At 40.0% G+C, this 14,427-nt stretch overlaps 1 protein-coding gene across 1 annotated transcript; it reads right to left on the bottom strand.

Moving 5' to 3' along the window:
• Positions 1 to 305: 305 nt before the first annotated feature.
• On the bottom strand, positions 306 to 14,427 carry LOC309388795 (vitamin K-dependent protein Z-like). Its single transcript, XM_081946427.1, has 8 exons — positions 14,178 to 14,427; positions 13,091 to 13,254; positions 12,135 to 12,159; positions 9,788 to 9,901; positions 7,815 to 7,946; positions 5,934 to 6,010; positions 3,527 to 3,641; positions 306 to 855 (listed from the first exon to the last, which is right to left on the bottom strand). The coding sequence occupies exons 1-8, from the start codon at positions 14,245 to 14,247 to the stop codon at positions 338 to 340; spliced, it is 1,215 nt and encodes a 404-aa protein (XP_081802553.1). The 5' UTR covers positions 14,248 to 14,427; the 3' UTR covers positions 306 to 337.

Genomic DNA, 14,427 nt, shown 5'->3' with positions numbered 1-14,427 from the left:
TTGCTTTGTTCATGGAAGGCAAAAAAGTTTTATTTTCATAGATAGGCACACATCATATTTACAGTAGTAGTTCAAACCTGAATATGTAATATGCTGGATATTCATTTATATATATATATATATATATATATATATATATATATATATATATATATATGTGTGTGTGTGTGTGTGTGTGTGTGTGTGCGTGCGTGCGTGCGTGCGTGTGTGTATGTATGTATGTATGTATGTATGTATGTATATATATATATATATAGTTTTTATATTTCATTATCCCATTATTCGTTTAAACCACATCGTGTATCTTGAGGTCTATATATATTGTTTTTATATTTCATTATCCCATTATTTGTTTAAACCACATCGTGTATCTTGAGGTCTTGGTAAATATAAGTGTTTTCCAGTTAACCGTTTCGGTTGCCCATGGTTCTAAAACTCCGGTGAGAAACCATGTTCCTTTATAGGGAACGGCAACAAAACTTCCTCCCACAGGCATCTCCTTGGCTTGCTTGTGACTATAGCCACAGAATTCCCTTGTTATCAGATTTCTGTTCAGAATTTGCTTGCAATCATTTTCACTGAGGTAGGAAATAGGCCGCTGTACCAAGGTAGGTGTCAGGTGACTTCTGTTTCCATTCCAGCTACTAAGACTACCTTCCATTTGTGAAATCAACACGTGCTCTGCAAAATCTTTTTCTGGAATGCATATGGGTAGATGGCCCCTGTCGCAGTCAGTTTGGCTGCTAAGCTCAAGCAAAGCCAGGTTGTTCTCGCCAGTGGTGTTGTCATAGCGGAGGTGTATATTAGACTCTTTCACAGGTATTACTTGATTCAGTCCTTGCAGATTGTTGATTCCTGAACAGATAAAAGTGTATTCATTGGTCATTACAGTAGCTGTCAGGCATGCCTCCCTCTATATCCAAGAGAAAAAAAACCTCAACTCCATTTGAATAGAGATAAAGTACTTTTACTAGATATTGTAGATATTGAATTGAAAGCAGCAAAAAGGAAAGCAAGATCTGAGCCAGAAAGGCGCAAACACGTACATATCAAATGATTGCCCAGCCCCTCTCTCCAGTTACCCCAGCCCAGTGGCCAATCTGCAACTCCCTAAGGTGTCATGTGGGGTGCATCTTCAAAAGGGCCTCATCAGATTGGTATGTGAGATGGTTGGCCTTGACCAAGTCCAAACATCAGCCATCAGCATACGCAGAGGATGGTGAGAACAAAACTCCCTTTCCCAATACCATGGCCCCACCCTCCCCTTTTCTATGGCAGCCGATAGCAAGCAAGCGAAGCAGAAGCTGACAGTAGCCTTTCTTTCAACTGGGTTTACATTAAACAAATGAAAAATGCCATCTTGCTCACACCAGTTAAGTTGCTAATGTTATGGAATAGAGAAAAATAAGCACAGAGAGGACAACGGTGTCTTGAAAACATTTAAATATATACAACTGAAGTTATTAGTGCAGTAATGCTTATAGATTATGCGTCTTTTTTAGGATCTATGGACTTCAGTAAAACAAAGATAGCAAAATTTATTTACTTTGCTCAGAAGTGTAGACAATCACCTGGATAAAGTGTACAAAATAAAGAAAAATGGTACATGTTGGCTCTAGACCTATTTAACTAGGGCTGAAATAAGAAGAATTAATAATGGACGTAGCCGAACCTGGTCCTACCAATAAATGGTGTGAAAGCACTAATTTTATAGAGCATCATGAAAAGAGAAGAGGTGGCACCAATTTCACATAGTGGAATGTCTATGTTGGCAACTGTTCTGACTGAGGCTTCCCAAGAGCATGAAGCAAACTCCTTGTCCTGACAAAAAAACCTTTTATTAATCTACTGTGAATTCTGCTCATTCACATCCAGCAAAGCCTTTCAAGGGAGGATTTAGTCACAAACCTTATCTGGCTTGGAGAGCTGACAGGCCGATATCTGCAACACTTAGCCAGGAGTCTCGGAGAGTCACCGACCAATTAAGTGAACTAATTGTCTCCTGCAGACTCCATTCCCTTTTTGCTCCTCTTTTATTTCCTCTGGGAGGGGCCAGTCATCGTCCACCTGTGGCCTTACTCCCAAGTCGACCCTTGTTCCTTAGCTGTGCCCTCCGTCTGATAACTCTGCGCATGCACACACTGGGAACAGGATCCAGCTTTTCGTCCGCCTCACTGATGTCTGACTCTGAAGGCAGCTGATAACTGGCATATGGCTCTTGCCCCCTCTCTGCCTCAGACACAGAGCTCTCATCAGAGCCTTCCCCAGACTCCAGGACTGGCCCATGTTCCTCCCCAACCTCCTCACTGTCCAAATCTGCTGCCAAATCTGCTGCCAGCTCTGCTGGTGGGCCACAGCAATCTTTGTCACACATAGGAGGAGTGGTTGGGGGAGGGAGAGGGGATGCAGTGACTGGAACAGTGTCTGCAAAAATACCTATAGTCAGATAATAGCAAACACACTGCAACCCATCATTTCTTGCATGATGCAATTTGTATGAATGGAATTGCCACATAGGGAATAATAACATAATGGTTATATCCACTATCACATCGGACCACAGCTTGACAACTTTTCTACATCATGTGACCTTCATCGACAGTAGGGAGGAATAAATAAATAGCCACAGATTATCAAATCAAATAAGATTTTAACACCCAGTCTTATCGTGTGAGAAGACAGAAATCTCAGTAATCTTGTGACATTTCAATTAATATGATTTTGTAAAGATAATTTTCTTTTTTAGCATCACTGTGGGCGCACGGTGCATGTTTGCGCTGAGGAAATACAAGTTTGCTATGCCTTAATTTTTCTTTGCTGTTCCCTGCTGCCTAAAATAAACACCTAAAAAGCTTCCTGGATTCAAGCTTGATTTATGGTGGTATGACTGCACCATGCAATTTTCTTGGGAAGACTGAAAAGCACTATGTCATAACTACCTTCCACAATGTTCTTGGACTTTCTAGAATAGCCCCGGGATTTTCTTACAAAGTCTCCCTTCCAAATTAATTCATTAATGATGGCTGACAATAACTTTTGAGATTAGGCAAAGCTGGCTGGGTGTTAGCAGTTAAAGTGATACTGTCTGTCTACCATACATCCATACCAGAGTTGGTATTCAGCAGGTTCTGACCAGTTCTGGAGAACCGGTAGCAGAAATTTTGAGTAGTTCAGAGAACCGATAATTATCACCTCTGACTGGTCCCTCGCCCATCTATTCTCTACCTCCTGAGTCCCAGCTGATCGGGAGGGAATGGGGATTTTGCAGTAACCTTCCCCTGCCACACCCACCAAGCCACAGCCACCAAGCCACGGCCACAAAACCTGGTAGTAATTTTTTTTGAATCCCACCACTGATACATACATACATACATACATACATACATACATACATACATACATACTATAGCATGGCAAGTTTGCAGGTGAACATTCTGAGTCTACTAATACTTTTACTTGTTATGTTTTGAGTTTCTATTTCTGTGAAATTCCCAATACCGAGAGGAACAATTATTAAGTTACTTACCAACCACAACACTAACAGGAGACAGCAGGGCACATTCAGCTGTAGTCAATACAAAGTTAGTTTTCAGGAGAACACCTCCACAGATCCATTTTTTTTCTGAATTTAACAGCAAGACCTTAAAAACAAAGCAAACCAGCATTTTTTTTTTGCTTGTTACAGGTAACCTGCCCATTATGGTAATAAGTAATAATTGTAAAGCAGTCATCACATGCTGGTTTAATTTTATGACCTTTTTGTGTCATTAAGTGAATCTGCATTAGTTAAGCAAATACTGTGGTCATTAAGCAAGCCCATTATTTGCTGGTTTTTTTAAAAAGCTGGAAGTAAACACCTGTTTCTGGCAAAACCATAATAAATCATCATGACAATGGAATGCTACAAATGGCCATAAATATAGGCTGGCTGAATACACGAAATACATGACCACTGGTGAGCCTGACTGTCAAAATTCAGGAACTGGGTCGTAGGTACCTTTTGGGGACCTGTTGCTGCTTTGAATGTTCACTAAGTGACTGATTATAAGTCAAGGACTACCTATACACCCTCTAGACAGGATACATTGCTATTTCATTGTCCATTGCTGCTGATATTGCAGTTTTATGGAACATTGATTCATAAGGAGAACTAACTAGCAGCTGTAATCATCTTTATGAACTGGATAGTTGGTAAGTCAATATAAGAGAAAAACTCTGCAGCTTTTAATAAAAATTGGTTAGTTGGAAAAGGGGCTACCAAACTCATGATTTTAAGCCAACATTTGGGTTGTAGAATAGACAGAATTCTTTATTGGCCAAGTGTGATTGGACAAAGAAGGAATTTGTCTTTGGTGCATATGGTCTCAATCAGTGATGGGTAGCAGTTGCAACGGGGCCCGGCGTCCTGTACATGAATGTGTGCAGTGCGCGCACACACGCAGCACACACATGTGTCTTAACCATGATGCTCCAGGGGCTTGGCGGAGCATTGTGCAGGCGCTGTACGTGCCATGCGCAGAAGAGCCTAAGGGTTTAAAGACAGGTAAGGAGCATGGGTGGGCGGGTGGGCCCTCCGCAGCACCATACTGGAATGGTACCCGGTGCTCCGGGCAGGCTCCGGTACACCCATACCAGGGCACATCGCCTGCAACCCACCACTGCTCTCAATGTACATAAAAAGGCAAGATACATTCGTCAAGAATCATAAGGTACAACACTTAATGATAGTCATAGGGTACAAATAAGCAATCAGGAAACAATATCAATATAAATTATAAGGATACAAGCAACAAAGTTACAGTCCTGCAGTTATTAGTGGGAGGGGATGGGTGATAGGAACAATGAGAAGACTAATAGTAATGCAGCCTTAGTGAATGGTTTGACAGTGATGAGGGAATTATTTGTTTAGCAGAGTGATGGGAAAAAACTATTCTTGTGTCTAGTTGTCTTGGTGTGCAGTGCTCTATAGCGTCGTTTTGAGGGTAGGAGTTGAAACAATTTATGTCCAGGATGCGAGGGGTAAATATTTCCACGGCCCTCTTTTTGACTCGTGCAGTGTACAGATCCTCAATGGAAGGCAGGTTGGTGGTAATTGTTTTTTCTGCAGTTCTGATTATTCTCTGAAGTCTGTGTCTGTCTTGTTGGGTTGCAGAATTATGCTGAATAATGGTCAGTTGGGATTTAGGAAGGAATATGAGGCAGAAAATCCAGATTAGGGAACTAGCAAAAATTCATGCATATCACAAATGGATAAGAAGAAGGATTACCCAGCTTTAATTCTCTTTAAAATGTTTGCCATTGAGTAGAATTCCAAAAATAATACAAGAATTGGATGCTCTCTCTGATGCCACAGAGTTTTAAACAGTGCACACTATACTTTATTTTAGCCAAAAGGTCAGAATTAGCTCCCTCAAAAGGAGCTCCAAAATGCTCATTACCATGAAATGTGTGAATTATTTGAATGTTAACTCTTCTCAGCCTAAGGCAGTGTTTCTCAACCTTGGCGACTTTAAGTCCTGTGGACTTCAACTCCCAGAATTCCCCAGCCAGCACAGCAGAGAAACACTGGCCTAAGGGCAGAGATGAAATAAGGAGAGCTGCCATCTATTGGTGGGCAGCAGTAAAGACATATCAGTTGACTGCCTAAACCAGGGGTGTCAAACTCACATCACGGCGACATCATGTGATGTATCAGGACTTTCCCCCCCTTCGCTAAACTGGTCATGGGCGTGCCCAGCGCATGATGCATCCGGCCTATGGGCCGGGAGCCCTGCCCTAAACTAATTTTAATTTTGTTTTGTAATTTATATTTTAAATTTTACTTTTCTGATCTACAATCATGATTTGGATTTGGCCACCTGTAAGCATTACAAGTTTCCATTTGAGCCCCAACAGCCAGACCAAATCAGGAGCTCCCCCATCACTTTGGGTACCTGCCAGGGGAATTCTCCGTCATCTGGATAGGGTGGACATAAAAGAGGTTCCTGAAATCTTCCACAGGCACATTCATCTGGCAATATATTGCAAGAAAAGAAAACAATGTCATTTTTAATGGGTAGATTTCAAAAGTAACTATTTTTGTTAAATTTGATTAAAATAAATGTTTTTTTTAAACAAGAAATTGGGTCTTTGGTTGATGAAAGCAAGCACACCTTAACTATTTCACTACCATTTGCAGTCTGTATAGTGCAGTGTTTCTCAACCTTGGCAACTTGAAGAGATTTGGACTTCAACTCCCAGAATTCCCCAGCCATCTGTATTGGCAGTGGAATTCTGGGAGTTGAAGTCCATACACCTTCAATTTGCCATAATTGAGAAACACTGGTATAGTGTAACATCTTTGGAATTAGATTATTTCGCCCCCCCCCAAAAAAAAACCCTTTGATATTCTGTTTAGGCGAGGCGGCAATCATCTCCCAAGCTTTATTGCTTTAAAATGTAGAAATAGATAAATTTAAAACAAATCTAGAAAGAGTGCAGAGAAGAGCAGTAAAGATGATTAGGGACTGAAATAGAGTTCGTATTCAGCAGGTTCTAACCAGTTCTGGAGAACTGATAGCGGAAATTCTGAGTAGTTCGAAGAACCGGTAAATACCACCTCTGACTGGCTCTCCCCCATCTATTCTCTGCCTCCCGAGTTCCAGCTGATCGGGAGGGAATGGGGATTTTGCAGTAACCTTCCCCTGGAGTGGGGCGGGAATGGAGATTTTACAGTATCCTTCCCCTGCCAAACCCACCAAGCCACGCCCACCAAGCCATGCCATGCCCACCAAGCCACGCCCACAGAACCAGTAGTAAAAAATTTTGAATCCCACCACTGGATTGAAAGCTAAAACATATGATGAAGAGTTGCAGAAATTGGGTATGTTCAGTTTAATGAAAAGAAGGAATAGGGGTGACATGATAGCAGGGTTCCAATATCAAACGAGTTGCCACAAAGAAGGGAGTCAAGCTATTTTCCAAAGCATCCGAAGGCAGGACAAGAAGCAATGGATGGAAACTATTCAAGGAGAGATGCAACCTAGAAATAAGGAAAAATTTTCTAACAGCAAGAACAATTAATCAGTGCAACAACTTGTCTCCAGAAGTTTTTAAAACAAAAGATTGGGCAGCCATTTGTCTGAAAAGGTATAGGGTTTTCTGCTTGAGCAAGGGGTTGGACTAGAACAGGGGTCAGCAATCTGCAGCTCTGGAGCCGGATGTGGCTCTTTCATCCCCCTGCTGCAGCTCCCTATCGCCAGTTGGCTCCACAATTGATAGGCCTTTTGGTTAGAAGAAAAAGGACACCACTGTGTTAGGAGGAGACTATGGTGGGGGACCCGGACTTCTGGTCGGCTCCAGAATTGAACAGGGGGCTTCCGGTTAGGATGTTTGTGGCTGTTTGAGTTTTTAAGGTTGCCTATCCCTGGACTAGAAGACCTCCAAGATCCCTTCCAACTCGTTATTCTGTTATGTATGTTCTTGTTTTCTGATAGTTGCTTTTTTTTCTATAGCCGCTGTAGAACAGAGCTGCAGTAGGATCAAAACTGTTCATTATTCCTTATGACTGGAGACCCAGCCTCCTCTAAAAGGAGTGGCAGTGAGTTGTGTTTACATTGCCTATTATGTATAGAGTGAGCTACATTTTGCACAGATACTCAGCGAAGGGATTATTGCAATACGTGATCTTCTCCCAGTCCTTAATGCAACCTCAGATATTGACAAATACCGGTAAACTTACCTGAGATAATTTCAGTTCATTTGTTTAATATGCATACAATATTGACTCCTGGGTTATCTTCCAAGATATCATTTTTTAAAAAAATTCTACATACCTTCTGCAATGCATGATTTATCGTCTTCCCCCAATGTATATCCTTGGGCACATGAACAGCGGTAAAAGTTCAATTCTGGATAGCAGAAGTGCTGACACCCTATGTGGATTTCGTGGCGGCACTCATTTTTAGCTATAGAAATAAAATAGAACTTTTACAAGATAAACATGAAATGGGAAGTAAGAAATCAAATTATTCTATTCAAAACAAACAAACAAACCAGCAAGGACTTTGTTTCTCTAATATTTGTCCTTTTTTTTAAGTGGCTATTATTATTTTTTCAATTTATTTCTGAGAATACCATTTGCCAGATACTCTATTTCTGTGAGATGTACAGATTCTTTCTAATTGCCATAAGTTATTGGTAAGGTTATTTTGGAATCAAAAGCTGCAGCTGTGCTCTGGAGAATGATGAGTGGCACCCAGACTTAGTCATAAGAGAAAATTCACTAAAATCATTGTATAAAGTGCCATTGTTATGTGCCACCCTTCTCAGACTATGGTATGACTAATTTCGGAATGAATCACATGCATAGAGTCAGCTTTAAATTTTGGTAGTAGATTTGAGAAACTAAGAGTGGGGGGAAAGCCCCATAATGGAATAAAATGGCCGGATTGTATTTAGTGGTGGGTAAATCATGGCAAAATGATTTTGTATCTCTGGCCCAAACATTCCACATTGTCATAATTTTCACTGCACCGATTAATCAGAACTTCAGCTCATTTACAGTATGAATAAAATACAGTGTAGTTTTCTATGAAGTGTGGCAAGATAGTGATATCGGTAGATGGGCTGTGAGTAATTCTTTTAAAATCATTTTCCCTTTTACTGCCCTCATAAAAATAGATGACCTATTACAGACTAATTGTACTTTTCATTTGGCAAATGCATGTGCACAATACCCATGGAAAAATCTTATGAGTGTTATTGTGTGGTGTGCCTTCAGAGAGATAATATTGGAAGGAAAAGGTCTGTCCTGTAGTCCAAAAGGACAAAAAAGGGGAAAGAGAAGTGAGAATTCTTCAACCATGGCAAGGGATTTGGGAAAAAGAAGAGAAAGTACTATTTATGTTATTCTATTAGGTTTTTATCCCAAGTTTATTATTCCAGGCAACAAACATACATGATACCCCATCATCAGCATTCTTGTCCTTGATGCTACCAAAACAATGTGGCAGCAATTTTTTTTCTCCTAAAAATCTATGGGGTTGGGGGGAATATTCTGAAATGCTGCAGAGGAAGGGGATCTGGTTGGGCAAAATCAGATCCACACTCCTTATCTAATGAGCTGCCAGTGGATCCAGGGGTGGGCTTCAAAAATTTCAGCAACAGGTTATCTGCCCAGTTGCTGGATGGGCGTGGCCATGGCCTAGTCAGCCTCCTGCACCATGGCGGAGGGGGGGGGAGTTTTCACCTTTCCCAGGCTCCAGAGGCTTTCCTAGAGCCTCTGGGAGGGTGAAAACAGCCTCCCAGGGCTACGGAGGCCCTCCCCCTTCCTGAACGTCTGTGAGACCCATTTTTCCTCCTCCCCAAGCCTCCACACGGGCCCTGCACTTGCCTCACATCCAAAATGGGCCGTGTGGAGACTCCTGGGAGGGGTGGGGTGGGAGGGTCAGGGTGAGCAGGGCCAGCCAGGGGTGGGATTTGTTGGTTCTCCAGCCACAACGTTAGCTACGGGTTCTCCCGAACCCGTGAAATCCATAGCAGCCCACCCCTGAGTGCATCCCAGCCCTTCTTTTGCAGCAGAGTTCTTCTAGACCCAGACAAATATCTCTGCTTGAAAAACAGAAGGATTTAAAGAGAAAAATGTCCATTGTGACTGCATATTTATTATAAATTCTTTTTTGACACCTAGTATTGGAAGACAGCAAACTATATTCCTTATAGCATCTTCATTATTTAAAACTTTACTAATTTCTCATAAGAATTAATGGCACACGTCCTGGTTGATTCAACAAAAACTGGTTTTTACCAAAAGCGCAGTTTATTCCTTCAAAGTCATCTCTACAATCACATGTGTAGCTGCGAATAGTGTCCCTGCATACACCATTATGAAGGCAGGGGCTGGAAGAGCACCGGATACCACCTGGGGGAAAAAAAAACAAGCAACTGTATTTAGAGCTTTCTAACAAGGGAGCTTATATTTTGTTCCTCTTCATGTGTTTATCTGTAAGCTACTAAGCAAGTTTTCCAAAAGAGTTTCCTAGGTTCAATTTAAATTTTTGAAATCATTTCTTCTATGCTGAATGCTGTTCACCACTCAGGCATTCTCTAGATGAGTTGGGAATCCCACCCCCCCAAAACCTTCTAATCAGCAGGGCCAGTTGTTGTCACAATACATATGGTTGTTGTTGGCAACAAAACCCTTTCTTTGCTTTCTGATATAATAGGCTTCACCCCACCATTGGGTCCTGTCATGTTATCCCTGAACGTCAGTAGCCCTAAAAGACTGAGGATGCCTGGTAAGGCTGCAACACATCTGTTAAAATACTCTTATGGGGAAAAAAAAATAGCAGCAGCAATAAAAGTGCAAGAAAGATCAGATCTCAAATATTCTGAAAAGAAACCAATGGGCCCAGGTAAAGGTGGGTGAAAATCAACCATATCTGAAAAATAATTTTTCTTTTATAACTCAAGCAGATCAAATTCTGCTTGCAACAGCTTTGAAATACCAAGATAGGGAAATAACCATCCTGAAACAGATCCCCAAGAAAGTGAGGGAGAAAAGAAAAAGCTATTCGCAATTGGCGAAGAAACTATACCAGAAGGGGGGGTGGTTCAGATGGTTGATGCCTGAAGGTATGCTAATATTCTGGGAGGACACAAGAGTTAGAATTAATACACCCATAGAGGCGCAGGCCTTCATGGAAAAAAATAAAGTACTAGATAAATCAGATGATCCTACAACAGACATGCAGGACACGGGAGGGGCCGGAGCTCTGCTGGCGGGGGGAGAAGGGGCAATACCAAGAAAACTCAGATCACAAAAATGAGTAAGAAAATCCACTTGATATAAATTGATCGAAATTATTAACTGAATTTACATGCTGACTATATATTGTTATTTAGTATTGAATTTTTTGTAATTGTATTCTATGAGTATGGAGGGAGGGGACTCCTGCGGCACATTGCAACTGCCAAAATTTGTAACCTTTCCTTTACCCTTTTCCTATATTATTTTCTAAAAAACCAACAAAACTTTGTTTAAAAAAAAAATTCTGCTTGCAACATTTCTGTTCTTAGTTTTTATATCAGGTATAAGCATCTTTTGTTAAGGGAGAAAACATTTATTGAAACATTTTCTAAGAGTTTTCATTTTCATTTTCTAAGAGTTGCTGGAGCAATGATTTAGGAATGTCACTTGGGGAGTAGGACTGAAAAAATGTTGTTTTCTACTGTTTTCTAATACTGTTTAGAAATGAAATAAATGTAAGTAAAAAGAACTTTTGCACATTTGCTTGTTTGTTTAACAAAATCCTTAATTTATAGTCATCACTCCTTTTGCATTTTTCTGTAATAATTAGGCAGCATGATCTATAATAATTAGGCAGCATGTTACTGTAACTACTGCCTGCAAAAACGGGCTGAGACATGTGGATTACTTCCAAGCATGGCTAGATAACTTATTTTTATTATGATTAACATTTAATAAATGTGTAATTTTAGCCAGTTCCCTTGTTTGGCCATCAATAAAATCAGGCTGAATTTCCCTTCTGAAGGAAATTCAAGGTAATTTTTAAAAAACCATGCATAAATAAGATTATTTTGAAATGCTTCTCAGCTGATTTGAGATTATTCTGTTAGTAAGGCCTCTGAAAAAAGGCCTTTGTGTTTTTCTAAAGAAAGATTTGATGTATTTTTCTGGAAAAAAATCAAGCAGATCAAACAAGAAACAAAATTGTATTCCTAGGGATACATTTGTTGCAAAAATAAACATAACAAACTGAGTGCAGGATGAGCAGACCTGGACAGTATTTTTTTTAAAGAAAATATTAAATTACAACATTTCTATGTTTGTTTATTACTGTTGCAAGGTTAGCCTGGAACTGTTTGAAAACTCTTTCATTTTAAAGCAATGAGTCTGGATTAATAGCACTGGCTAGATTTCCTTCCTTCCTCCCTCCCTCCCTCCCAAAGGAGGCTAAGAATAAAGAAGCAAAGTTTGCATTAACGGCAGCATCGGGTGTCCTTTAGAATAGTAAATTAAATAGTAAAATTTAAATAGCAAATTTAAATCACAGCTGGTATTTAAAATATAACATAAACATTGAGAATTCTTCAGTTACGAAGTATTTCTAAATTTCTTCTTAGGTACTCACCAAAGTAGACACTCCAAAATTCATCCTGGAAAAAAGAAGTGTAATTGTTTTCTTGTGACTCTGCAGATATCTAAGAATGACTGATTGTAGGGGACATAAGACAGCTGCTCTACACTGCAGTGTAAAGTTTACCAATCTCTAGCATTTGGTCAACATCTTTCAACTCTCTGAGTCCTATTCCCAAATAGACATAGATATAATTGTGCCATTCCTTTTTTTTTCAGAGATCACAAACATATTACTGCCCTTGTAGATTTTCTCTGCTCTTCAGAACACTAACTGTATTTTCTCCCAGTTTGGGGCTCTTCCCCACAGTCAACTTAAAGTACCATCCATCACTCCCTGAACTGACCAAAAACAACATCAACATAAAAATATGCTGCTTTCATAGGAATAGTACTGGCAAATGGTGCTGTGTATTATGAGCAGGGATTGATGTTTTCCCCCAGGTTTGTTTGCTTCCTCACACTAAACAGTTTAGTTTAGGGGTTAAGGACCCCAGCTAGAAACTAGAAGGCTGTAAGTTCTAGTCCTGCCTCAGGCAAGAAAGCTAGCTGGGACACCTTGAGTCAGTCATGCTCTCTCACCCAACTGTTATGGGGAAAATAGGAGGAGAAAGGATGCTAGATATGTTTACCACCTTGAATTATTTATAAAACATAGGCAAATATTTAAATATAAAAATTAAAACCTTGAAGTGGAAAAGGCATGCCTGCATTAACCTAAAGTGGTCAACAGGTGTCAAGCTGAATTATATGGAATGCAAACATAAGACCCTGGTTAAGCCTTCTGCTTAACCAGGGTGTTGTATAGAAACGGTTTAGAATGATTCTAGAATGAATTGTCTGCAGATTTTACAACGGTGGACATACTTCGATTGAAATGCCATCAAATGGGCTTGGCTCATAAAGGAAATAACTTGTCTGCATGGGAAATGTTGGTTTTAAAATACATACAGTTTCTTCTGTGTTTTCAAAAGCCTCTCTTGCTTCTTCATAGGTACACCTTTCCTCGAGGCATTCTCTTTCTAAATTGCCTTTGAGAATTTCCTCAAAAAACATAAAAGCAGCACGTCTGGATCTTGTCAGGACTTGATTTGCATCTTCTGTTTTCAGGAACACTTAAGAGAAGGACAAGGGAAAAATCAGAAACCTAATCCATCCCCATCTCAGCCCATTCTTTCAAGTGGGGAAAGGAGTTAAAACAGTCCCATGCCTTTGTGCTTCACAACTGGAATAGACCAAAAATATCCTTCCTTGGAAGATGACTGGTTGGAAGATACTGCAATACCACGAAAGGGGGAGATGGTACATGGGAGGATTACTTATCTCAGGATTTGCATCTGCAAAAAATAGTATGGCAATTCTGCACAAAATTCTCCCTCAACAATAGCAAAATGAAAATGTTTGGTGCTGGATTAAAATGGTAAATTGGATGGGATGGCAACAGCTTTGACTCCACCTATGTGCTACATAATACATAAAGGAATGGGAAGGCTCTCATTTTTGTTCAGGAATATGTCTCTAGGTACGAGAAGCTATTTTTGTTTCAATGCTTCATATGAAAACAAATCTGAAGGCTTTGTTTTCCAAGCACACCTCCCTGGAATAGGTAAAATTTCTGTAGCAATAGAGAAAACAAGACAGACAAGAGCAAAATATTCCCATTTCCTTCCTATGGCCCCCTTCTTTCTGGTAAAACCCAAAATGCAATTAATTTAGTTTTACAACTGAGGCTGATGTCTAACTAGGCAGCATGTCTTATAGCATTCAATAGGACAATTTCTAAGTATCATGCATTGGATTGCATTCCCACTTTATTATTAGGGGGTAAATGGCATGAGTCATTTCTGGATGCTAGTAGTAATATAAAGCTTCCTTCTTCTAATTTATTTTTCCCTCCTGTGCAATAACAAACATTATTGGGGAATTAACTCTTAAAGGTACAGAATAATAAGAGGTTAGTGTAGCCTTTCCTTGTCCTCTTGTTTCTTTTTCTATTTTGAAAAGTGAGAGTTAATATTATGTGAGCAAAACTTCCTACCTGTCAGGTCTACGGAGTGAGCCATAAATACAAATAAGAAAAAGCATATTATCCATTTGCGAATTCCCATTTTGGTTCCCTAAGCGTAGTTTGCTGAATTTTGTCTGCCTAACCGTGGCTCTTTGATAAAGACACAGAATGAACAAAGTTTAAAGTGCAACTTTGGAAGCCCGCTTCAAAAAAAGAGGAGGCAGAGCAGTGACAACACAGAGTGTCAACAATTAGAGATTTCACTTAAAAGAAAAAGAAA

This window comes from Natrix helvetica (genome assembly GCF_964273705.1).
Source record: "Natrix helvetica genome assembly, chromosome: 3".
Classification (NCBI taxonomy): Eukaryota; Metazoa; Chordata; class Lepidosauria; order Squamata; family Natricidae; genus Natrix; species Natrix helvetica.
The sequence above is the reverse complement of the archived record's forward strand: the minus strand, read 5'-3'. Positions and strand labels throughout refer to the sequence as shown.

What these genes read in the sequence shown, in the direction of transcription:
- LOC309388795 (XM_081946427.1), bottom strand. Translation starts at nt 14,247, where the DNA reads ATGGGAATTCGCAAATGGATAATATGCTTTTTCTTATTTGTATTTATG. An exon ending in TTGAAAACACAGAAGAAACT is followed by an intron (nt 12,160 to 13,090) that starts GTATGTATTTTA and finishes TCTTTTTTCCAG; the next exon opens with GATGAATTTTGGAGTGTCTA. An exon ending in ACGGAGAATTCCCCTGGCAG is followed by an intron (nt 3,642 to 5,933) that starts GTACCCAAAGTG and finishes TTTGTTTTTAAG; the next exon opens with GTCTTGCTGTTAAATTCAGA.